Source organism: Mustelus asterias, chromosome 4 (genome assembly GCF_964213995.1).
Source record: "Mustelus asterias chromosome 4, sMusAst1.hap1.1, whole genome shotgun sequence".
NCBI classification, from domain to species: Eukaryota; Metazoa; Chordata; class Chondrichthyes; order Carcharhiniformes; family Triakidae; genus Mustelus; species Mustelus asterias.
The window spans coordinates 109,142,258-109,168,413 of record NC_135804.1 but is presented as its reverse complement, the minus strand read 5'-3'; the positions used below and the strand labels follow the sequence as shown (position 1 = coordinate 109,168,413).

General features: G+C 43.8%; 1 protein-coding gene across 16 annotated transcripts in view; it reads left to right on the top strand.

The window, feature by feature from the left end:
• The window catches only part of LOC144492932 (ATP-binding cassette sub-family C member 5-like), a 179,325-nt gene that overhangs the window by 134,840 nt on the left and 18,329 nt on the right, over positions 1-26,156 (top strand). For 15 of the 16 annotated variants that reach the window (XM_078211591.1, XM_078211589.1, XM_078211586.1 and 12 more), the window contains 6 exons: positions 5,091-5,275; positions 5,705-5,851; positions 11,063-11,192; positions 16,675-16,828; positions 17,560-17,688; positions 24,530-24,716. In XM_078211591.1, the coding sequence (XP_078067717.1) occupies positions 5,091-5,275; positions 5,705-5,851; positions 11,063-11,192; positions 16,675-16,828; positions 17,560-17,688; positions 24,530-24,716 (932 nt within the window). The remainder of the gene's footprint in view (positions 1-5,090; positions 5,276-5,704; positions 5,852-11,062; positions 11,193-16,674; positions 16,829-17,559; positions 17,689-24,529; positions 24,717-26,156) is intronic. The other variant, XM_078211596.1, reaches the window with a different exon arrangement.

Here is a 26,156-nt window from a genome sequence, read left to right as displayed (position 1 = left end):
GAATGGCTGGTGAGTAACTGATATTAGAGACTGTCTTTAAATAGCTAAAACTCAAATAACTAAACAAGATCGGTGTTATGGAACAAAGCTCGGAGGATAAAGGAGTAAAGAAAAAGTGAATCTAAGAGCAGAACCAGGTGGTTAAACGACTGTAAGAAAGAGAGGAGTGCAAGTTTACATCTCCTAAGGAAATCTTAATAGTTTGGTTTTCTTTCCCAGATCTCCTCCTAAACAAGCTCTGGTACAGTCTGGCGTCCTTCCCAAGACACCAACCCCTGAGCCTGCTTCCCCTGTCACCCTTCACACAGCTAGGCCTACTGGCACCCGATCTCAATCAGGGGGCTGGTATTTACGAGCAATCTCTAAGATGGCAAAGCGGCAGCTGCTCACATCAAAGTCCAGGAAGAAGTCAACTTTGCCATGTGCATGCTACTTACATACAGTCGTAAATGTGAACATTCTAATTTCTTGTTGGCAGAGAACACAAGAACACAAGAAATAGAAGCAGTCGTAGGCCACCAGGCCCAGTCCTGCTATTCAATACGATCATGGCTAAACTTAATTTGGAGGAGACACATAATTCTGACGAGCTGACCTTTTAATGTGCTCGCACGAATGTCATGCAAATGCATGCAAAAGGGCTTCCTGACACTTCATCGGAAAGCTTGGCCCATCTTTAAAGCTCCAGAACTTAACTGAAAAAGTTCATCTGTTGATGGGAATCTGATTTTTTTGTCTTCACCCCAATTTCCTGGCCTACCAAGTTTCCCCCTGCAAGTGGGAATGGATGACTCCGCTGTTGTCTTGGACTTTAACCTGGTGTTGTTAAAACTCTTACTGTCTTTTAGCCTCTCATAGAAATGGACAAAAGTGCGTTCACAGTGAATTTATTTTGTTTTTGAAGTCAGTGGAAAGGAATATTATCTGAGAAAGAAAATAGGCTGTGTTTCATTAGAGCTGGTTTAGTTCTTTAGCCAAAGGTGAAATTCACACCAACTGCATTACCACCATCTGGTCAACTGCCACAAGCTTTGTATATTTTAATAGATTTTAGATTAAATGCCTCAAAGCGACAGTGCAGTATTTTTGGTAATCATAGAAATCATAGAAACCCTACAGTACAGAAAGAGGCCATTCGGCCCATCGAGTCTGCACCGACCACAGTCCCACCCAGGCCCTACCCTAATATCCCTACATATTTTACCCGCTAATCCCTATAACCCACTCATCGCAGGACACTAAGGGGCAATTTTAGCATGGCCAATCAACCTAACCCGCACATCTTTGGACTGTGGGAGGAAACAGGAGCACCCGGAGGAAACCCACGCAGACACGAGGAGAACGTGCAAACTCCACACAGTGACCCAAGCCGGGAATCGAACCCAGGTCCCTGGAGCTGTGAAGCAGCAGCGCTAACCACTGTGCCACCGTGCCGCCCCAGTATATTTCTTGCATACCAAACTTTCCTGACATTCCACAGTACTTTAATTTTCTCATACCAAAATTTCCCAATCTGGTATCGCCATCTTCTAATTTAGCTCTCTTCAGAATTCCACTAATTTAAAAAACATTTTCACTTTTTTATATTGGACACAGGAATTTCAAAACGAACCTTATTTTCAAAATTGATTGTCTCCTTCTGACAAAAGATTCTCCACTTTTGACCAGCTAACATCAAAACTGGAACTAGCTCAAGAATATCAATGTCTCAATTTATCGATAGAATTCCCTATTTTGAAACACACCTTTTACTCTTAACCAGATTTATAAACCTTCAGTTTTATCCCCTACAAAGTGAAAACAGGCAGTTTCACTTCAGTTCCTGTAGTAATTATGTACCCATAGCAAAAAAAGGACAGGCCTCATGAATTGCGGTTGTAGGAAATTGATTTTTTTTCCAATAGAACATAGAACATAGAAAATGTGTGGAGTGGAAGGGTTCTCTTCTGAGGTCAGTGTATGAAGGAGGGAAATTTATGAATCAGTTTATGGCCATTTAATTGTAGGGGCCTAAAGACCTACTGCTGCTCTTAATTTGTATGTTCGTATGTGTGTTCCTATGATGTACTGCTTAAAGGTCTGTGGAAATCTAATATTGTCCATTCTCCATTTTCTACTCCAATTAATATTAATACAAATTATGCAACTTTTATTTTTTTTCTGAAGCAAGTTATATGGTGAACTGGATTTTCACTACTGAAGCAAGTAGCTTGAGTGGGGAGGTTTCCTGACTCACCAGACTAGCCTTGGTTAAAAAGCACCCTGAAATACATGATTTTCACTTTGGGGGAATGGGGGTAGTGCGGGGGGGGGGGGGGGGGGGGGGGGGGGAGTGGTAAGCAGGTGCAGGATAGAGTGAAGAATGCTGACCCAGCAGGGTGGGGTGGTGGCAGCAAGTCGGTCCACTTTGGTTCGCAGGAACTTTGTTTTAGTTTTAGCAATGGTTAGGCCGTCTAGCAATGGTTAGGCCATCTAGCCATCACCCCTCATTCCCCCTTAGCCACAGTTTACCACTCCATGGCCCCTCATACCTTCAATGGCAACTCAATGCCTGCTGATGTCCCCAAGCATCCCACAATACACCCCCCCCCCCATACAATTCTCCATCAGTATCCACCATGGGCAGACCTCAGGAGCCATGTGGAAATTTGAAAAAATTCTAACCATCTAATGGGCGGCACAGTGGTTAGCACTGCTGCCTCGCAGCACCAGAGACTCGGGTTCAGTTCTGGCCTTGGGTCACTGTGTGGAGTTTGCACATTTCCCCGTGTCTGCATAGGTTTCCTCCAGGTGCTTTGGTTTCTTCCCACAGTCCAAAGATGTGCAAGTTCGGTTGATTGGCCATGCTAAATTGCCCCTTAGTGTCAGAGGAACTCGCAGGGTAAATATGTGGGGTTACGGGAATAGGGCCTGGGTGGAATTGTGGCTGGTGCAGACTCGATGGGCCAAATGGCCTCCTTCTGCATTGTAGAGATTCTATAATACAGCTCTACAGGTACACACTTAATGGTGAAAAAAACTCCCATTCATAAAACCCATTTAAAGCTTTTTCATCTTCTCGACTGGTTAATTTAAAACAAACAAAACTTGCATTCGTACTCCACTTCAAAGACAATGAATCCTTTAATAGACTCTTTAAACTGTCAGTTAAACTGAACTCAGAACCACCTGCTGAGATAATTGTGGCTTTTGAAACTCCAAGCATTCATCATGATTGACCTTTGGGAAATGTCAATAAAGAACTCGATTGAAATTGCATGTCTCGATGCTATTTTTCTTTCTTTTTAACCTAAGCCTGCCAATCAAAACTGTCCAACAGAGATGACAGCTGCAGCTGTTTTTTTAAGTTTAAAGATGTTGCATTTAAACTATTCCAATAATGATGCTTATAGACCTTATTCACCCTTGAAGAGCACTGATGTCTGCTCTATTAATTTGTAATTCCTACACTGAGGCTTAAGGCTCTTGGAACAGCCAAAACCAGGTTTCTGTGAACTCTGCACTGAGTTCAAATGGCCCCACTGAGTTTGGATCTTCCTCCTGTATGAATCACACCCCAACCCTTTCCCCTGCAGGCAAAAGGTGGAGCTGTCAAAATGTGAATGGGACCTGCCTGCCATTTTTAAAGGACCACAGTGTCTTCCCAACTCCGGAAAATCCAGCCTGGAATGTCATGAACATTAAATTTTCAGTAAAAGAAACATTACACTGCTTTTCTTTGCCTGTTTCTGCATTTATAAAGACATTCTATCAGCAGACATTTTTGTGAAGAGTTTCCATACTTACCCCCAGAGGTGCACATGCTTTATGTAACCATAGAATCCCCACAGTGTAGAAGGAGGCCATTCTGCCCATTGAGTCTGCACCGATTCTCCGAAAGAGCATCTCATCCAGGCTCACCCCCCACTGCCCTATCCCATGACTAATCCATCTAATTAATATTCTTTGGACACTGAGAGGCAATTTAGCTTGGCTAATCCACCTAACCTGCACATCTTTGGACTGTGGGAGGAAAACGGAGCACATGGAGAGACATGGGGAGAACATGCAAACTCCACGCATTCACCCAAGGCCAGAATCAAACCCGCATCCCCTGATGCTGTGAGGCAGCAGTGCTAACCACTGTCACCATGACACCCAAAGATTTAGTCACACAGCTATGTATTATCACAGATCATTCAAATTTAGTTATTTACTTACACCACTACTACTTCCAGCATGGAAATTCAGCAATTTCTTTTGCATATTCATTCCGTGCAATCAGCACTGTCCTTTTGAAGGTACTACATTTTTTCTCTGAAAAGCTTCTAACCACTACCCAGATAATGCATTTATCTATGGGGCCACTGGTTTCCGGTGCTTCTCTCACTTCATTCCCAATGACCATAGCCAGCTGCATCCCCTTTTCCCTCCTGTGATGTAAGTGGCACTAATGAGTCAGCTCAGTTGGTAGCTCTCTCACCTCTGTGTCAGACGGTTGAAGGTTCAAATCATAGTCCAAGACCTGAGCACAGTAGCCTCGGTTGACACTCCAGCACATTATTCAGAGAATGCTGCACTGTTGGAGATAGATACCATTTTTCAGATCCAGGGTTAAACCGAGGCTTTATCTGCCCTCTCAAATGGAATTAAAAAATCTCACAGCACTGTTTTAAAGAAGAGCAGAGGAGTTATCCCTCGTGTCCTCTCCAATATTTATCTCCCAATCAATATCACCAAAGCAAGTTATCTGGCCATTATCACGTTGCTTTTTGTGAGAGTTTGCTATGGCTGTAAAATGCTTTGGTATGTTTTATGTCAGCTTCTAAAAATCTAGCATGTTTATCTGTAAATACCAAAACATAATATGCCTATAATTCTAATATCTCTATATTCATGCAAGCACCTTAGTCATTAAAACAAACAATTTAGTTGAGGCAATTTATAATGCTACTTAACCACACACCTAAATGTAATGCACTAAAAATCTAATCCATCAAAATCAGTGCAACTCAGGAATTGCAATGAAACACAATTAAAGTAAATTACATTAGAGTAAAATTTCAATTGTGAAATGTACTGAACTGATAACCATTTTTATTTGCTACTAGACCAGCTTATGCAAGCAGAGGAAAAAGCTGGTGGCTCTGTGTCCTGGTCAACCTATGGAATTTACATCAAGGCTGCAGGAGGTAGTCTCATCTTCCTTGTGAACATTCTTCTGTTCATACTGACAGCAGGCAGCATAGCATTCAGTAACTGGTGGCTCAGCTACTGGATTAAGCAGGGCAGTGGGGTGAGTTGTTTAAAATGCTGTAATGTGTCGCATGTAGTAACAAATACAGAAGTCTCAGCTAGGTACAGCTAACATGATTGAAACACGCAGACCCAATCACCCTGTTCACGCCTCGCTTTAGCGTAGAAAATTCCTATATTGCATCACAATGTAAATTGCACACAAGATATTGTCATGCATTCAAGCTCATTAATTTTTAAACTTTTTTATGATTAAAATAGACTGATAAAATGTGCAGATTTTATCTCACAAACCAGTGATTTGGCCCTTATGTCATGTAATATATTCAAACTCCAATGCATAAACAAAAAACAAAATTCTGTGTTGCATTTATATCGTACACAACAATGAATATCTTGATGAACTGAGCAGATGATTGCAAACTGATTCATTAAAAGATTAAACATCACACATTGCATTATTTTTCAGAATACATCTGTTACTGAAGGTAATGTGACTTACATCAGCAACAGCATGAGGGACCATCCGAATCAGAACTTTTACATTCGTGTCTATGCCCTTTCCATGGTGGCTGTACTCCTCTTCAAGGCACTCCGTGGTTACACATTTGTTAAGGTGCTGAAATATGCTGTTTGTGAAAAACAAATGTCTTCCTTCCATTTATAATTGATGTGGATGTTTCCACATTTCCTTCCATTTATAATTGGACTGGGGTGGGCACAGTAAGAAGTCTCACAACACCAGATTGAAGTCCAACAGGTTTATTTGGAATCCCGAGCTTTCAGAGTGCTGCTCCTTCATCAGGTGTTTGTGAGACTTCTTACTGTGCCCATTTATAATTGATAGACCAAGATTTATTTGTGCAGGACAAAATAGTAAGAGTCATAGATGAACATTCACTATTACAACCTGCTTGGAAATGAAACCCAGTTCTTGACTTTTAAATCCTCACCTAAAATTGTGGCTGTTTCCTTAAAATTGTGACTTTAAGTAAAATATATGTTCCCATAAGAATCGATGTTAAAACTGGAATTAGATTCTGTAAGACCTTCCTTATTAGAAAAGAAATAAATACCTTGTACATTGAAATACTTTCCATTGCTAAATTCCTACATTGGTATATTGAATAATTTCTGATGTAAAATACATTCAAAGAACAATTTAACTTTCCACTTACAGCACCTCCTACTCTCTGCCAGTTCTGCTTCCTAAATCTCCCACTCCCTAAACCTCCTGGTTGCTGCTGATTCCGATCCTTTTCCCAATCAACCATGATCTACTAGAATGGCAGAATAAGCTTGAGGGACCGAATGGCCTCCTATTCCTATTTTCCTATCCCTCCCCGACCCTCTGATTTGTGGCTTTAATCCCCCTCCCAGACCGGCAGCCTGTGCCCTTGCTTGACCTCTGACCTGTGGCCTCTCCCCTTGCCCGACCAACCTGTGGCCTCTCCCCTTACCCAACCTCCAACTTGGGACCTCTCCCCATGCCTGACCTCCGACTTGTGATCTTTCCTATGCCTGACTTCCAACTTGAAGGCCTTTCTCCATGCCTGACCTCCTAATTGTGGCCTCTCCATATGCGACTTATTGCCTCTTCCCCCAATCGCTGACTTGCAGCATTCCCCATGCCCAACCGCCAACTTTTGGCCTCTGCCCATACCTGACCTCCGACATATGGCCTCTCACTATACTAGACCGCCGACTTGCAGCCTCTCATTGTGCCGACCTATCCTCCCATGGAATCTCCTGCTCCTTGACTTACCCTCCTGCCACTTCCCTTTCCTGAACCTCCATTTCTGTTCAAGATCCAGATCCGATCTATTGCTGGATCTCAGGTTGTGAAAGTGCCAGTCCCAATGATGCATAAGTGTCGACCTGGAGCTGTTATAATCCATAATTTTTGTTACATACGTCCGCATGCTGCTTCCCTTTCCTGAACTAACACTGTGAGCAAGGATCTTTGCAGTTAGAGGCAGGAGAAGCAGCTTTGAGTTGTTTTAAAACAACATGGATTTTAGCAGCCACAGCTCAGCACCTCTGCACCATTGGGACTGACACTTTCACAATACTAGAACTGTGACATCGGATCAGATCTGAATCTTGAAAAGGAATGCAGAGCCAGGAAAGCAAAGTGGTGAGAGAGTAAAACAGGGAACGGGAGGTTTGGTAAGGTTGGTCAGGCACTGGGAGATGCAGCAAGTCAGAGAGTTGGAGCGCAAAAGAGGTTGCTCTAAGATAATGCCAATCAACTCACCCAATTAACCATGATAAAATGAATCTCGCAACGCTCATTGAAATTACAGGTCACGTGAACTTAGCGACATTACAGCAAAACAACATTAAATGGGGCTTAATGTATTCATTGTAGTTGCACAGTGCACTCCATTCCAATAAGGAAAATGCTAGTTTTAATAGAAGTGCCATGCATTCCTATAGATTATGATCTGCCATTCTTAGGTTGTCTATTGATGCAAGTTAGAAATTAACAAAAAAGTTTGGTGGTTTAAGGCAGCACCCAAAAATGATGGAGCAAGACTTGCTGCCCTGTTACTATTGTTGATGTGACTTCTGCAACCCTAAGTTAGCCCATCACAAATGTGTCCACATCTACAGAACCTTCTCAATGCAAATCAAGCTACACATCTCCCGTTCATACCATCTCACCTAAGCCACTTCCAAAATGGTTCATAGAACATAGAACATAGAACATTACAGCGCAGAACAGGCCCTTCGGCCCACGATGTTGCACCGACCAGTTAAAAAAAAAAAAAAAAACTGTGACCCTCCAACCTAAACCAATTTCTTTTCGTCCATGAACCTATCTACGGATCTCTTAAACGCCCCCAAACTAGGCGCATTTACTACTGATGCTGGCAGGGCATTCCAATCCCTCACCACCCTCTGGGTAAAGAACCTACCCCTGACATCGGTTCTATAACTACCCCCCCTCAATTTAAAGCCATGCCCCCTCGTGCTGGATTTCTCCATCAGAGGAAAAAGGCTATCACTATCCACCCTATCTAAACCTCTAATCATCTTATATGTTTCAATAAGATCCCCTCTTAGCCGCCGCCTTTCCAGCGAAAACAATCCCAAATCCCTCAGCCTCTCCTCATAGGATCTCCCCTCCATACCAGGCAACATCCTGGTAAACCTCCTCTGCACCCTCTCCAAAGCCTCCACATCCTTCCTGTAATGTGGGGACCAGAACTGCACACAGTACTCCAAGTGCGGCCGCACCAGAGTTGTGTACAGTTGCAACATAACGCTACGACTCCTAAATTCAATCCCCCTACCAATAAACGCCAAGACACCATATGCCTTCTTAACAACCTTATCTACTTGATTCCCAACTTTCAGGGATCTATGCACACATACACCTAGATCCCTCTGCTCCTCCACACTATTCAAAGTCCTCCCGTTAGCCCTATACTCAACACATCTGTTATTCCTACCAAAGTGAATTACCTCACACTTCTCCGCATTAAACTCCATCCATTTATCATCCATTCATGGAACCACTTGGACTTAACAGTAAGTTTTTGAAAAAGACAGTGAATTAAAACAGTAGCCTTTAATCTAATAAAGTGTTGCAAGGTGCTTTGCAGGAGCATTATTAAATGAAGTATGACACTAAGCCACATAAGGAGATATGTGGTCAGATGACAAAAAAACATGGTGATGGCAATCGGTTTTAAAGAGTGTCTTAATGGAGGAAAGTGAGTTCGTGAGGAAGACAGGTGTTGGGAAGGAATTCCAGAGATTAAGGTTGAGACAACAGAAGGTGTGGCCATCAATGGTAGAATGATTAACATTGTTGGTGCTCAAGCGGCTAGAATTGAAGGAATATCTCAGAGGATTGTGGGACTGGAAGAGAATACAGAGATAGGGAAGGCCGAGGCCGTGGAGGAATTTGAAAACAAGGATTAAAATTTTAAAACCTAGACCTTGTTTGATTGGGAGCCAATGTCGGTGAACAGGGTGATTGACATGCTTAGGTGTGCATCCTTAGTTGGTTTGACTGAATCATCTTACCTTGCCTAACTTTGTAATGTTAGTAAACACCCTATAGCTTTAATATGAGGTTACGGGAGAGGGGTATAGTGTTATGGAGATGGCCTCTGCTGCGAAGACCACTTATTGTCAACAATTTCCTTTGGTAATTTCCTTGCCCATGTTCCAAACAGGACTTCACATTTAATGGGCGCGATCTTATCAAAGAAAGTGTAAGTGCCGAACGAGTAAGAAAACAGGAGAAGATGGCGCCAGTTTTATCAGCAAGCCGCAATTTTACAGCACTCAGTGTAAAAAGAGAGCCCGGAAGTGATTCTCACCAGTAGGGTGGGGTGCGAAGCCGAAGCTCACTAGTGAAGCCAGCTGTAGAGCACTTGGCACGCCATTGCGCAGGTGCCTGATCTCCCAGTGAACTGGGACACCTCCTGCCAACTCCACCCCACCCACTCCACAGACATCGCACCACCACCCCCTTCTGATCGCTCCCTGTGCCAGTCTCTCTCCTCCCCACCCCAATGATCACCCCCCCAATCTGCAGAGTTCCCCCTCCCCCGCCAATCAGGTTTCCCACACCTGGCAGTCACCACCCCTGCAGAGCTCCCCCCTTATGTTCCCCCCCTTGCAGAACTCCCTCCTCCCACTGCAGAGGTCTCCCCCCTTACCTGCCTCCATTATAGCCACACCCCTACTCAGGGCTCACGCCCTTGGCACAGTTATTGTGCCTGGTGAGCAGTGCCAGGGTGCCCAGTATGCACTGCCAGGCTGGCACTGCCCCATGGGTCCTGTCTGGCCATGCCCTCGACCACCCACAGGACTTCAATGGCCTTCCATTCCCCCGTGAGGCCATCACAGCGGAGACCAGTGATTCTCACCGGTGTGAAGCTTGACCGGTGAGACAATAGCGTCCGGGGCTCACTAATGACATGGAAAACATGTCATTAATACTTAAATTGGCAAGGGCGCGAAGCCGATTTTGTCGGCAAAACAGGACTGGTAAGATTGTGAGAGGTGAGAAAATGGGCATGAACCCGATTTTTCACTTTTCACGCAATCTTACCTCACCTCGCAGAACGACAAGTGGACAAGGTCATAAGATCACATCCAATGAGTTGGTACAAATGGGATATGATTTGACATATACTGGGAAGTATCTGTAGGTTCTGAACAGTTCATAATAGAAAAGGGGAAGAATGTAGATAGGGCTATTTAGGAAATGGGGAGACATGTTAACACAAAAGATTTTCCGTATCAGATTGACTTAAATGACCCTTGCAGCTGGCAATGGCTTATGTGCCACTTCCTCCTCCTGGTTTCTCTGCTGCTGTTGGCCCTATTTTGAATCAGCAGCAATTCAATGTTTGGCACTGAAGACCTGAGGACTGTGCATTCTGAGGGTGAACTTTCAAGCGTTCCATAACTTGCAATTGTGCTTCCAGGACAAGGACAGTTGCCAAAGATAACTTTTCCTTTCAACTGCCACAGGGATGTGTTTATCGTCTTTGTTCTCATAACATGATCCTAGGAAGTTCACTGGTGCCATTGCCAGACCATATAAGTAGACAGATATCCCACCCTACCACATTTCTGGTGACATTCCAGCAGAATAGGATGATGCAGGTTAGCTGCGGCCTTAAAATTGGGTTACCAAAACTTACTTATGAATGAAGTGCATCATTGTTTTCCCATCACATGTAAATAGCATTTAGTGAGTTTGATTACATTCCCTCTACAGGAATTGATAGCAATAGAGTTCTACTGAACTATTGGTTATTTAAATATTTAATAATTACATATCATCTACTCTGAACAGTGCACACTCCGGGCCTCCTCCAAGCTGCATGATGCATTATTTAAGAAAATTCTAAGGAGCCCAATGCAGTTTTTTGACACAACTCCGTTGGGACGCATTCTAAATAGGTTTGCTAAGGATATGGATGAAGGTAAGACCTGGCTGTTAAGATCTGGTTGTAAAATGTTTTAAAACTGAATGAATTACTTACTGTGTTGATATTTCAGTGTGTTGCATATCACAGTTGTAAGATGTGCATTTATATCGTGCCTCGGATAATTGTTAAGAAGGAACAACAAGAGAATGTTGAGAACTATTCACTTCATTGTGACAGCAGGTAGCTCCGAGAGTGCAGTTTTACTGTCACTTTCATATCAGCATGAAATGCTTTTGGGTGCATGTCAAATGAGAAATGACAGTACAAGTTGGGTTTCAGCCTCAAACTCTCAGCCAAATATATGAAAGCATCCCTGCAGAAGAACATCTTGCAAAACTTTGAGTTTGCAGTTGCTGATTAGTCTATGCCTAGTACGCACAGTATATCGAAATAGGAGATCATTAAATTTAAGTGATTCTTCCTAAGTCCAGCTTCAGTGGCAAAATGACATATGCAATTTAATCGCTGCAGACTTGTTTTGTGCTGAGCGCCGGAATTCTATCACCCCGCCCGCCATGGGAATTGGAGCAGGCGAGGGATGGACAATGGAAAGATCCATTGGGCCGACAATGGAAAGGTCCATTGACCTCGGTCTCGGGTCAAGCAAGGCCGTAAAATCCCACCCAAGATGTTTTTTGTACCAATCTGCCATGATTAATCTGGTAGCACAAGCTTTCGGAGTGTCGCTCCTTCTTTACCTGCAGAAGGAGCGACACTCCGAAAGCTAGTGCTACCAAATAAACCTGTTGGACTTTAACCTGGTGTTGTGAGACATCTTACTGTGCTTACCCCAGTCCAACGCCAGCATCTCCAAATCATGATTAATCTGGGCCAAGCAATATTTCTGTGTCTGTTGACAGGATATAAGTTTTTGTTCGACCTTCTGGAAACAATGTTCATTGATATTAAAGTTTGGTGCCACTTCGGACTGAGGTCCTAATGCAATAGAAGAACAGTTTTCTGACTGCACAATGCAGCTGTTGGACATTATAATCTGTTGCTACCAGATCTAGCATCAGGGTCTGTCTGAAGGGTATCTTGAAAGAGAAAGGTGATAAATAATTAATAAAATCATAACTCTCTTCAATTGGATTTTTAAAAAGAAAATTTGGAACCATCGTAGTATAAAAAACCAAAAACAAAACAGCACAGGAATGGATCCTTCGCGATAAGCGGTTTTTATCTTTCTGTTTGCCTCCCGCTCATGTGTTTATCAAGATGCGCCTTGAACGTTCCTAAAATACCTGCTTCCACCACCTCCACTGAGTGCGTTACAGGTACCCACCACCCTCTGTGCAAAAAACTTTCCCCGCATATCTCCCCTAAACTTACCTCCTCTCACCTTAAACCTGTGCTCTCATGTAGTTGACCTTTCCACCCTGGAAAAAGCCTCTGACTATCCACCCTATCTATGCCCCTCATAATTTTGTCGACCTCTATCAGCTCACCCCCTTAGCCTCCTTCTTTCCAGTGAAAACAATCAGAGTTTATCCAACTTCTCCTCATACCTAAAAACCCCCAGACCAGGCAACATCCTGGTCAACCTTCTTTTCACCCTCTCCAAAGTATCCACATCCTTCTGGTACTGTAGCGACCAAAACTGCACGCAATATTCCAAATGTGACCTAACTAAAGTTTTATACATCTGTAACATAGCTTAAATGACATCAACCACATTAAAAGAATGAGAAAATCAGGCCACAATGGGAACAATGATGCATTCCACAAACAAAAATGATCATGATTCATGATTACAATTTAGATTTTTGACATTTTCTAGGATGACTCTGTATATCATTATGTGCTTGTCGTGCCAATAAAAAGCACAGTGATTTCTGGCAATGGAGATCAAAGAGTAAAGGCATAAATAATAATATCAACTGTCATTCCAACTTAATTGGTTTCAACAAATGAGTATTAACATCAATTTGCAGTGGAATCCATGATGGTAGTGGAGTACTCCACCTCTGGAGGGGATGAATAGTTGGCTGGACCAGTCTAGCCTATTGAAAATTATATTCTGTCTGCAGCAATAATAAAAAGTATTTGGCCTTTTTCTCATTGTTTGAACAGGCTTGAAGAGAAACATATTTTGTCAGATCATTCAAAAAACTTTGATGCATGATGGGGAGGGAATCAATACCCTTCACTCCCACAGAGATCAACAAGACTCAAGTTTCTTGTTCACCGGTTTTATTCAGGCATATGCAAGGAAGCTATACTCAGACAAGATGAAGTATAAGCTTCTCAATCAGCTATAATACATCATTCTTACACTGTTATGCACATAATAGTTCACTTCCATTTACCAATCACAAATTAACATAATTTGCTACTTTAAAACAGTTACCCAATCAATGATCATACACATCTACAGTGAATATGCTGTCATGTTTACACTATAGCTATGACCTTCAACACAGTTATAGAGGAAAACAATCTTGTATATTTTCAGAAAACTCTCACCCTGCTCAGTTCCCACCCGGTGGGGGGAATCTTACCAACATTTCTCTAAGTGTCAGGCTCAGACAGAAAGCAGGTGTGAAGCTCTGCAGCTCCACAGGCCAGTTTTCTCTCCAGATTTTGAGCCTCTTAATCAAATAAAAATGAGTGGGCGTGGTTTACTACTACACTGGCCTCATAATGCCAGTAAGACCGACTCCACTGAGATCAGGGCGATCTATAAAAAGGGCACCCCGATCAGGACAAAAGTTAACTCTTCCCCCCCTCCACCCCACTTCCCTGCCCCCACCACCCACCACAGTGGCTTTTTGGCTCTTACCTCCCTCCCTTCACAAACATTGCCGGCATTCCCATCTCTCCCCCCGGCCACCCATAATCATCGCCGGCATTCCCACCTCCCACCCAACAATCATCACCAGCATTTCCATTCCCCACCCAGCCTCCAACAATCTCATCCCCTGCCCAACCACTGCCGGCATTCTGCATTGGGTTGCTCAAAATGTCGTTCAGATGCCTGAACACATTAGAAGGCACCCTTCACTATGCCCCTACAGGGCTTTCCAGGATTGTTGTGGTGCACTGTACTTTTCACAGCATATCTGGCTGCAGAGAAATCTGTGATGGACTCATCCAGGCAGCAAGTTGGGAGTATAATCAAGAGTCCTGCTTCACACACCATCCCCACCAAGATTTTCCAATACACTTTATTTGCAAAAGTTTGCCAGTCAATCAATGCAGTCACACCCTTTCCTACTCAAAAAGGCTGATTGCTCATCTGAAGGCAACTATCTGGATGATGGGAATGTAACATGAGAATGAAGAATTCAAGTAAAGTCTTCCACAATTGAAATAAGTTCATTATTATTACAGACTCTTTCAGATTTGCTTCCTCTTCCACATGGTGATACCACTGTGGGTTCGGCTAAGTCAGAGGCCGGTTGCTTGTTTCTTTGCTCTGAGGTCTGAGGTGCTCATGGCAAATGTGCCACCATAGACTTTCCTATTTGAATGTGCACAAGGGATGGCTCAGTCAACAGGGCAGAAGGCAGCTTGTGACAGTCTGTCTAAGGGGGTGCAAGGGCTAAGAAGTAGAAGCCCCTTGAGAAGAGTCACCATGTGCCTTTCTTTTTTTAACCCATTGTCCCTCTCAGGGCCCATCTGCACTTCACTGCTAGACAAGAGCTGAGAGCATTTTGCATGCCAGTGAAGCATTGAGCCACGAAAGTGAGGCTTTATTCCATCCTGTGTATAGGGACAGATAGAATGTGCAGGCCATTGATCGTTTACAATTGATCATCCATGCAGGTGGCCTCTCTTCCCAACACAAGTACCTGAGACAACATGACACATTGGATGGACTCATCCAATTTCCCTCTAAGGATGCTCAGTGCATCTGGAAATACTGACAAAAGCACACATTTTCTATTGCTGCTCCACAAGTTCCCCTTTCATGATGACTTTCAAGATTCAGATCCAGTAGAGCTTGGAATGTCCTGCTTCCACCAACCGGAACTCTCCACTGCGGTCCATGTTACCAGCACTTGCTACTACATGTATGTGATACTGTCCTCACTCGTAATACAGAACCCACTGAGGCATGTGTATTTACACTGGTGGAGGGTACACATGAGTCATGTAATAGTATATCCTCACAATGTTCATCTTCCTCTAAGGACTCCTTGGGTTGGTTCCTGATCAGCTTCTATGTCACCCATGAAGGGTCTGTGAGAGATGAAAGACATGACTAAGTGGTGATAGTGAAAAAGGATACAAACCCAGTGTAGTGCATATCATGATAGTTCAGTTATCGTGGGCATCAATTCAATATGAGTAATTGTTAAGTGTTAACTGACAGTGCATCAACAAATGCTGTCAGCAGGTTCTGGACCATCCCCATCTCTCTAATGTTGACCCCCAATATATATGTCACTTTCTGAACTCCAGGGCTTTCTCCCCTGTGTGGTCATGGTGCTATGGATGACTGTCATTCCCACCCTGGTTCTCTGCCCCTCTTTGGAATTGTGCCTTCTCTTCTGCAATGAGAGAAGGGAGAATTCTGAGTGTGTGAGGTGGAACATATTGAGGATGAAATGAGAATATTTGAGGAGAATGATTGTGAGGGTGCCAGAGGGAAATACACTGAGTCTGACTGTGATCACACAGATTTGAAGAGATGTCTTTTGAGAGAAGAATGTGTGGAACTGCAAGGTATGTCAATCAGAGGAGTGCTTTGGTGGGAAGTGTCAGTCAGAGGAGTGCTGTGGTGGGAAATGCGACAGAGGTCAGAGTGAAATGACTGCAATTTGCAAATGATATGACATCTGTCCAGACCTAATGAGGTCATTACACATTTTATGGCACTGTTGACCTTGGCATCACACTTGCTGCTGATGGCCTCCGCTATCTCCAGTCATGCCTGCTTTGTAAGACTGGACGACCTTCTCCTCCCGTCATCAGCAAGGAAGACTTCTTTCTTGGCTGTCACTGTCTCTTGTAGTGACCTCCAGGGACAAGTCCTAGAACCAGGGGCAGCTTCCCACATCTTTTTTCTGTTATGCAACAGCTTTCTGGATCTTTCCGCAGCAAGATTTCCTCCAGCCACAAATACAGCTGTCTTTGACTGGCCAGGCACATGATCTTGTGCATCCACTCTGATTGGCCAGGGAACCAGAGGCGGGTTGTTGATGCTTTGCTGAATTAGCCAGGTTTAGGATCTACAATAGGTGTGCTGCATTTTGGCAGGTATTAAGATTCAAAATTTCCATCCTATGTATCTCCTTTTGCTTTCACAGTCCGAAACATGCACAACACCCAGTTACAACCATTTTTAGTCGACCGCACAGGAGCTTCATTTCATATAGCAGGTGTAATGTTTTAAATCTATGTTCCTCAATTCCACTGTATACCTTGTCATTTTATGATTGTTGAGAAAAAGCACATATTACATTATTATCAGTTATAAGGGGGAAAAAAAGCACTTCGATCCCAAACATTCTACCTTCTCTCTTTTCAGTGGATGTACGGCTGACCACTCAGACTGAGATGTTGATCCAGAATATCATTCTTATATTGTTCTGCCTTGGTGTCGTCAGCTCAGTCTTCCCGTGGTTCCTTATTTCTGTGTTACCGCTCAGCATTATCTTCATGATTGTCAACAGAATCTCAAGGTAATGTCCCTTTGGTTCATTGTCCATCAATAAATTTAATATTAATGCAGAGAGGAGACTGTTCTCTTCAAGGAGTCAGATGTGAACCTGAGTTCCTAGCCTGCCGAGCAGAATCAGTATTTACTACTGTGGGACGTTGGATGGGCTACAAGCTTATTTTCCATTAATCTTTGCCTTATTTGTTTTAACAATTGTTTTTTTTATTAAAGATGAACATTAGGAACATCACACCAATTTTGTTAACAAGATAACGTTTTAAATCAATGATGTTCTAATCCTGCCATCAAGAGACTGATAACAAAAAATATAGATTTCTAAAATTCAATTTAAGGGACCGTCTCTGCAACTGACTAAATAAATGAATGGTTTTGGCAACACAGGCCATTATGGTGCCCAATTTGATTCATCTTATGGGATAATTTAGCTAATTTCAACCCAGGCAGGGCTGCTGCTCCACAACTAGCTTCATTGTTGCTGAATTAGCAGAAACAAGAATCAAACATCATTTCCATGCTGCTGAGAAGGGCCTGTGTGAGTAGACTTAGTTGTGAAGCCTAGTTGGATATTCACGATCCAGACGTTTAGACGGTAACTACAACGAAATGACAAAAGGCCGCCAGTAGCTTTGGATATGTACATCAGTACATACCTGTTGTGGGACATGAGCAAAAAGAGAGAACAGAAAGGACATGAATAATTGATGGTAACCTGAATTCTATACCTCTCGGCAGGGTGTTAGTTCGCGAGCTTAAGCGTATGGACAGTATCAGCCAGTCACCATTTACATCTCATATCACCTCCAGCGTCCAGGGTTTGGCCACCATCCATGCTTATGACAAGGAAAGTGAGTTCCTGCAAAGGTAAGTAGCAAATACGTTTTGATCAAAACAAACTAATAGAATATATCAACTTTCAGCAAAACAAAATTAATGAATGTAAAAGATAAAATTCAAATTATATTTTAAGCATGGCAATCTTCTGTGGTTTGCACTTGAGTTGAGACTAAATACGGTCCTCAGGTAAGGTGAATTAGAGGGTGGGACGATAGTTGGACCAATGCACAGTGGTAAGTTTCATCCCCATTTTCAAGTCTCACATTGTGTACTTTTTTCCCCATCATACTTAGATTGGATATTATTCTTTATTGTAACATCATAACATTTAAAGCAATTTGGGAAGCAAGAGAAGTACAGCTGGTCAGAGAGAATAAGAACAGTGGGATAAGCTTGCACAAGCAGTTCCTATTACAAATGTGGATGTAGCAAAGCAATATATAATGAAAGAAGTTGACACAAATGTGTGACAAAACAAGACAACCACAAGTCAGGATTTGTGGACAAGAATTTGCAGGAAGGTATTTAATTTTAATGTATTGTTATAGATAAAGAGGAAAGGATATCAGTGTTGGGAATTTCACAGTAACTTCATTGTTAATGTAAGCTTTACTTGTGACGAATAAATAAACTTTAACTTTAGTTGTCAGTAGACATCCTTAATATATTAAGGCCAATGTTTTATGATACTCAATCCATTATCTGAAACTTTTCTAGCTACCATTACCACCAGTGACAGACTTTTAAACAACAATATTGATGGGCGGCACAGTGGTTAGCACTGCTGCCTCACAGTGCCAGGGACCCAGGTTTGATTCCCAGCTTGGGTCACAGTCTGTGTGGAGTTTGCCCATTCTCCCCATGTCTGCGTGGGTTTCCTCTGGGTGCTCCGGTTTCCTCCCACAGTCTGAAAGACATGCTGGTTAGGTGCATTGAGCTGAACAAGCGCCAGATTGTGGCAACTAGGGGAATTTCACAGTAACTTCATTGCAGTGTGAATGTAAGCCTTACTTGTGACTAATAAATAAACTTTACTTTATTTCTCTCATGTTTGATTTGATTTGATTTATTATTGTCACATGTATTAGCATACAGTGAAAAGTATTGTTTCTTGCGCACTATACAGACAAAACATACTGTTCGTAGAGAAGGAAAGGAGAGAGTGCAGAATGTAGTGTTACAGTCATAGCTAGGGTGTAGAGAAATATCAACTTAATGCAAGGTAAGTCCATTCAAAAGTCTGACAGCAGCAAGGAAGAAGCTGTTCTTGAGTTGGTTGGTACGTGACCTCAGACTTTTGCATCTTTTTCCCGATGGAAAAAGGTGGAAAAGAGAATGTCCGGGGTGCGTGGGATCCTTAATTATGCTGAGTGCTTTGCCGAGGCAGCGGGAAGTGTAGACAGAGTCATTGGATGGGAGACTGGTTTGCGTGATGGTTTTGGCTACATTCACGACCTTTTGCAGTTTCTTGCTGTCTTGGGCAGAGCAGGAGCCATACCAAGTTGTGATACAACCAGAAAGAATGCTTTCTATGGTGCATCTGTAAAAGTTGGTGAGAGTCGTAGCTGACATGCCAAATTTCCTTAGTCTTCTGAGAAAGTTGGTGTGCTTTCTTATCTATAGTGTCGGCATGGGGGGACGAGACAGGTTGTTGGTGATCTGAACACCTAAAACGTTGAAGCTCTCGACCCTTTCTCCTTCATCCCCATTGATGTAGACAGGGACATGTTCTCCTTTATACTTCCTGAAGTCGATGACAATCTCCTTCATTTTGTTGACATTGAGGGAGAGATTATTGTTGCCGGGCCATTTCTCTATCTCATTCCTGTACTCTGTCTCGTCATTGTTTGAGATCCGACCCACTACGGTGGTGTTGTCAGCAAACTTGAAAATCAAATTGGAGGGGAATTTGGTCACACAGTCATAGGTGTATAAGGAGTATATTAGGGGGCTGAGAACATAGTCTTGTGGGGCACCGGTGTTGAGGATGATCGTGGAGGAGGTGTAGTTGCTTATCCTTACGATTGTGTTCTGTGAGTTAGGAAGTTCAGGATCCAGTCACAGAGAGAGGAACCAAGGCCCAGGCCATGGAGTTTGGAGTTGAGTTTCGTGGGAATAATGGTGTTGAAGTTTGAACTGTAGTCAATAAATAGCAGTCTGACATCGGTGTCCTTGTTATCAAAGTGTTCCAGGGTTGAGTGCAGGGACAGGGAGATGTGGTCTGCTGTGGACCTGTTGCGGTGGTAGGCAAACTGTAGTGGATCCAGGTAGTCCGGGAGTCTGGAATTGATTTGTGCCATGACTAGCCTTTCGTAATGATGGAAGTCAGAGCCACCAGCCGATAGTCATTAAGACGCACTGCTTGGTTTTTCTTGGGTACCGGGATGATGGTCGTCTTCTTGAAGCAGATAGAGACCTCAGGTTGTTGTAAAGAGAGGTTGAAGATGTCTGCGAATACTCTGCCAGTTGATCAGTGCAGGATCTGAGTGCTCGTCTGGGTATCCCATCTGGGCCAGTGGCTTTCCGTGGGTTGACCTTCGAGAAAGCTGCTCTGTGTTGTACAATTCAAAATTGTTTCTCTCGATACAGGCCAAATTTTGAAATAAATCCTTTAACTATCCTCCTGGGTGCTTTACATGGTTGAGGTGAACATTGGAGTTGTGCGATGGGGAGGGGGCAACTAGGCACTCGTTGTGAAGTGAGGGGCAATCGGTTGCTTTGTGCGCAGGGGGGTGATCAGTTGGCCCATGCAGGGACGGCCTGGTACCAGGCAATGCCAAGTGGGTGGGGCCTAAGGGGAGGGGCAGGTTCTGGATGGGGCAGGGCATAAGGGGAGGTGGAGGGTACGTTGCACACTATGCAACTGGAATCGGGGGAGGGAGTACACTGCGCACTCTGCAACCGGGGTTCGGGTGAGGGGGGGGACAGGCTGCACGCTTTTCAACCAGCAATCAACTGGGACAGGGATGGGGGGAGCAATCGACCTGGCTTAGATGGGAGCGTGATCAGACGGCCCATGCGGTGGTGGTGGGGGGGGGGGGGGGGGAGATCACTGAATTCTTTGTGGGGATAAGATTAAGTAATATTTATTGTGCGCAAATTAATGCAGGTGGTGTGGCAGGCTGAGAAAGCAATAAATACAGCATACACAACCCTAGGCTTTAGAAATAGGGACACAATACTGATAGGAAGTTATGATAAATCTATATTAAACGCTGGTAAGGCCTCAACTGGGTTTTATTTCCAATTCCGGGCACTGCATGTTGGGAAGGATGGGCATTGAGGATGGTGCAGAAAAGATTCATGGGAATGGTTCCAGGGATGAGGAACTTCAGTTACGTGTATAGATTGGAGAAGCTGAAACTTTCCTCCTGGAAGATTTGATAAAGATGCTCAAAATCATCAGGGGCATGACAAGATAGGACAGAGTAGATCAGCTTCTGTTGGCAGATGTATTGGGAATTGGAGAACACCGATTTAAGGTGATTGGTCAAATAGGCAATGGCAATAGAATTCTATCTCTGCAAACAGCTTTTGCTGTTTTTTATTGAAGTGGACAGACTCATGACCGTGCCCATCATGTGATGTGTGCAAAGTCAAAGTCATTTGTCCAAAGAAAGCCGGTGTGTTAATTACACATCTTGTGTTATCATTAGACACTTTGGAGGCAATCTTACCTTCTCATCCTGTGGGTCAATGGGCAAGGTGAGCCGGTAAGATCGTGAGAGAGGCGAAAAATCAGGTTCGCGCCCAGTTTCTCGACTCTCGTGATATTACCAGCACCAGATATCCGGCGAGATCAGCCTCGTGCCCACAAAGGACCTGAGGCTGATCTCAGTATTTAAATTCTATGGTAAATAGAATTTAAATATTACAAGGATGCAATCATCCAAGCTCACTTGCCTTAGCGGCCTCATGGTGAAGGTCCTTACCGGCGAGGATCACGTATGATGCCCAACAATGGAGACCAGATGTGATGACCTCGCTGGTAGGACTGGAGGCCATTGCTGCCCCCCAAGAGTTTGGAGCGGGTGTAGTCCCCCTGGGGCAGTGCCAGCCTGGCACCTTGGCACTGCCAACCTAGCACACTGGCAGTGCCAGCCTGACACCAGGCAGTGCCAAGTGAGTGGGGCCTAAGGAGAGGGGCAGGTTCTGGATGGGGCAGGGCATAAGGGGAGGTGGAGGGTACGTTGCACACTATGCAACTGGAATCGGGGAAGGGAGAACACTGCGCACTCTGCAACCGGGGTTCGGGTGGGGGGGGACACGCTGCACACTTTTCAACCAGCAATCAACTGGGACGGGGATGGGGGGAGCAATCGACCTGGCTTGGATAGGAGCGTGATCAGACGGCCCATGCAGTGGTGGGGGGGAAGATCAGCTGGCCCAATGCAGGGGGGCAATCAGCCTGCCATGCGGGTGGTGTGGACGATCGGCTGGCCCATGCAGGGGAGGGGGCAACTAGGCACTCGTTGTGAAGTGAGGGGCAATCGGCCGCTTCGTGCGCAGGGGGGTGATCAGTTGGCCCATGCAGGGACCTGGGGGGGCGGAGGGGGGGGAGGAAGCGATCAGCCGCGGAGGCCAGTGACAGCTTTTGCACAGAACGGAGAGATCTGCACATGCGCAATTGCTCGCTCTGCTTTAAGCTGCCGGCTTCTGGGGGAGCTTAGGCCCCGCACCCTCTCCCTGCTGGCGGGAAACAGATCTTGCTTCATTTTTCCTCAGAGTGTGGTAAGATTGGACTTTTAACCCGCCCAAAAAATTGGCGACATTCTCTCTTGTTTTCATGCTCCTACGGCATTTAGAATATTTTTGGTAAAATCTCTTCCCCCTCCCCAATCTTGGAGTTGAAAACTCCTTATATGCCTGGAAGATTTCTCATTGCCTTTTGGGACAAAGTGTCAAGTGAAGTCATGAAAATCCTCGCTGAAAAGAAGTAGCTGGGGTGGAGCCCAGTCGTCAATATGACAATTTGGTCAAAGAACGGGCTCCCAACCTGGCAACGTTGAAGGTGTTATTGACGATGACTGTCAAAATGCTTAAGGTTCTAGACAACAAACTCAGCTTTATGGTACAGAATTTCAGTAATCATATTGCCGAACTGCAGAGTACTGATAAGAAGCTTGATGAAGCGGAGGAAAGAATCCTTACTGTCAAGAATGCAGCTCCCTCAGTTGAAGCCCACTTTCAATTCTTGGAAATATCAGCTAAATAGTATGTCATATATCCGATCGATTTGGAGAGCCTGGGCCAAAAGTGAAGTGTCCGTGTGACCGGCTTTCCAGAAGGAGCTGAGGGCAAACTCCTGGCTAAAGTTTTTGATAACGAGTTACAACGTTTTCTTAATCTCGACATGAAAGCTGGCGTATTAATCTTGTCCGAACCTGTTTTCAAGGCCTGATCCCAGCGGGTAATCATGCACTTTCATAGCTTCGGTCACAGAGATTTCAGTGAAGCTGGAAAGTGTCTGAATGTTATCTATGCACTTTTCCCTCCTTTATCATGCTACCCTAAGGGTGACATCTGATGGATTCTTAAGGCTGTTCGACAATCCTACTTAAGGCTTTGGCCTCTCTAAACTTCATGGATGGCAATAATTTGGAGTAATAATCTGCAGTTCATCGCTAATTCTGAAGTATACCCCTTGTCGTTACATTCCTTTTTTGATTTTGTGCTTATTTATCACGTTGACGTGCTGATCCAGTATATGAGCACTGAGGCAGATTTTGCCTGTTATCCTTTGAAAACTAGGCATTTGTTTATAATGTATGCATCCCTCAGCCTTTAATTGGTTCCCTTAATTACTCCGAGTTTAAGATAGATTTGATCCTATTATATCCTAATGTGCCAGTAGTGGAAGGTGGTCTACCTGCATTGCTTCTGGTCCTGTGTTAAAACTGAATCCTAGTGGTTTAACATCCTTAAAGGGCTTGAGAGTGTTGGGGAGCATGCTGGGTAGGTTAAATGGCACTAAAGCTGTGTGATATTTATCCGTTTTTTCTTCTTATAATCCTTGCATCCATAATAGTGGTATCTAATGTGAGTAGTGCCACTGTCGGGGAGGTGGGAGGATAATTTGGTGTAGTGACTGCAGGTATGGCCCAGTGAGTCCTCACAGCTGGTGAGGAAAACCCCCTAATGGTATTGCAAAGTTTGTTTCTCTATTTTTGTTATTTTGGGGTCAAAGAATCTCAGACAGACTCCTGTAAAGGTGCAGACAAGGCACATATCCCAGGAAAATACTATGTTTTTTTATCACTGGTGTCTCCGATATAGCTAGAGATGGGGAATGTATGCTTTTGTGCAGGCATAAATGTGGTGCAAGAATCTTTGGCTGATCAGCCTTTTCTATACCTATGTCAATATTGTCTATTCTCTTTGGCTGAATATGCAATGGCAGTAATTACTTTGAAAATCCTGGAATGTAGGTTACGTGGCTCTGTCTCTAGTATCTTGTTATCCTATTTTCCCTCAATCTCTGAAACATCCTTTCATTGTTTGTATCTTCGGAGGTGCCATTTGTAATGAATAATCTGAACCAACTGTGTTGGTGCTGTCTTGTCTCTTTCTGTATGTCTATGTGGAAAAATAATTATGCTGCTCTGTACCAATCCTTGAGAGTTTATTGCATTGTTTGTAGAATGGGAAAAATCTTAAATAAAAATTATAGCTAAATGATATTTGTAAAAATACATGTCATAATTTTGGCCACATTTGCCAGCTAATTTGTAATAACTGCTTTTATGTTAAAAGTAGACACAACTCTGCTGACATCTGGTGGTGGAAAATTGTGCATTAAAGCTATACACAAAGCTTTTCAGAAATCAGATTATTGCCTCTTCACTCTATTGGTGCCATGCTTTCTTAGGTACCAGGAGTTACTGGATTGCAATCAAGGCCCACATTTCCTATTCAGCTGTGGTATGCGATGGTTGGCTGTTCGCCTCGATCTCATAAGCATCATACTCATCACTGTAGTGTCAGCAATGATGGTTTTCATGCATGGAAGAATTTCACCAGCCTATGCAGGCCTTGCCATCTCCCACGCAATCCAGGTAACTTCAAATTAAGAAACTCCAGTAAAAGGCCATTAATAATATTTACCTGTGAATGAGTAACTGAACGGAAGCTGGTCAGCAAAGTTAGAAGATAGTCCCTATAATTATGTCCCAGCATTTAAATCATTCCCTAATAGCTGTAATTTTAGTTACTGATTATGTTTAATTTATAATGAACTATAAAATTTCAACCAGAGTGATTGCAGAGATACGACTCTTGTCCTTCATGCTCTGAGTTGTGGAGGAGCAAAATTAGCAACTTTTGGCGCATCATGGCAGTGCGTGTCAAAATGTTGGTTGAGGCCAGGATCAGGTTCACCTGTGAATATCTTTCTCCTTTCATCTGGTGGTACTGAACACTCACTAAGCAAACTTACAAATAATGGCAATAATGAGATACTGAAGAACCTTTCCCTGAAAAGGATTTAAGTCACTAAGGCGGCAGGGTGGCACAATGGTTAGCACTGCTGCCCCAAAGCATCAGGGACCAGGGTTCAATTCCAGCCTTGGGTGACTGTCTCTGTGGAGTTTGCACATTCTCCCCGTGTTTGTGTGAGTTTCCTCCGGGTGCTCGAGTTTCCCCCCACACTCCAAAAAAGCTAGGTGGATTGGCCCTGCTAAATTGCCCTTTAGTGTGTCCAAAGGTGTATCGGTTAGGTGATTTAGCCATGGTAAATGCGCAGAGCTCTAGGATAGGGTGGGGGAGAGAGCCTGTCTAAGACATTCTGTTAGAGAGTTGGTGCAGACTCGATGGGTTGAATGGTCTCCTCCTACAGTGTAGGGATTCTATAATTCACTGCCTTTAGGAAAGGACAGAAAAAAGAGATTAATATTCATTTGTGACATTTTTAGTGAATATGATCATATCCCATGATGCAGAGTAGGGCTCTAGATTTGCCTGGTGAGAATCTGGAGTGGTCAGAAAAGGTCAAGTTTGAAAACAAATGTGGACACTTTGTGAGCCAGTAGGGGCAGAAGTGGTCTTTCTGGCTCCATCGAGATACATCCAGTCCTCCTGCCTTTGACATCCCCAGCGCAGCCCCATCCCATCTTCTTCTCACGTACCTTGTGAGGGGGTTTGCATGGTGGTTAACCTCCACTCCCCATAACTTTCCATTCTGTCCATTATTGTTGACACCATTCCTGCTGACCTCAGGAGGAACCAATTTTAGCAGTTTTAAGTGAGACTTTGGAGTTAAAATCTCCAGGCCTCAGATTTGAGGCAACCACATCAATTGCTGTCTGTCGCAGTTCCCACAATTCCAATTTCTGTCCCCAAGTACCACTCCACCCCAGTAATTCTTTGTACGGTCTTCCACTCAAAATCATTCTTTGCCGGGAACATATATCTATGAAATTGCTTACCTTACTTCGAGTTCCTCTCATCCTGCAATCTACAGACTTTTAAATCTAAACTTCAGGCCACCTATTACTACT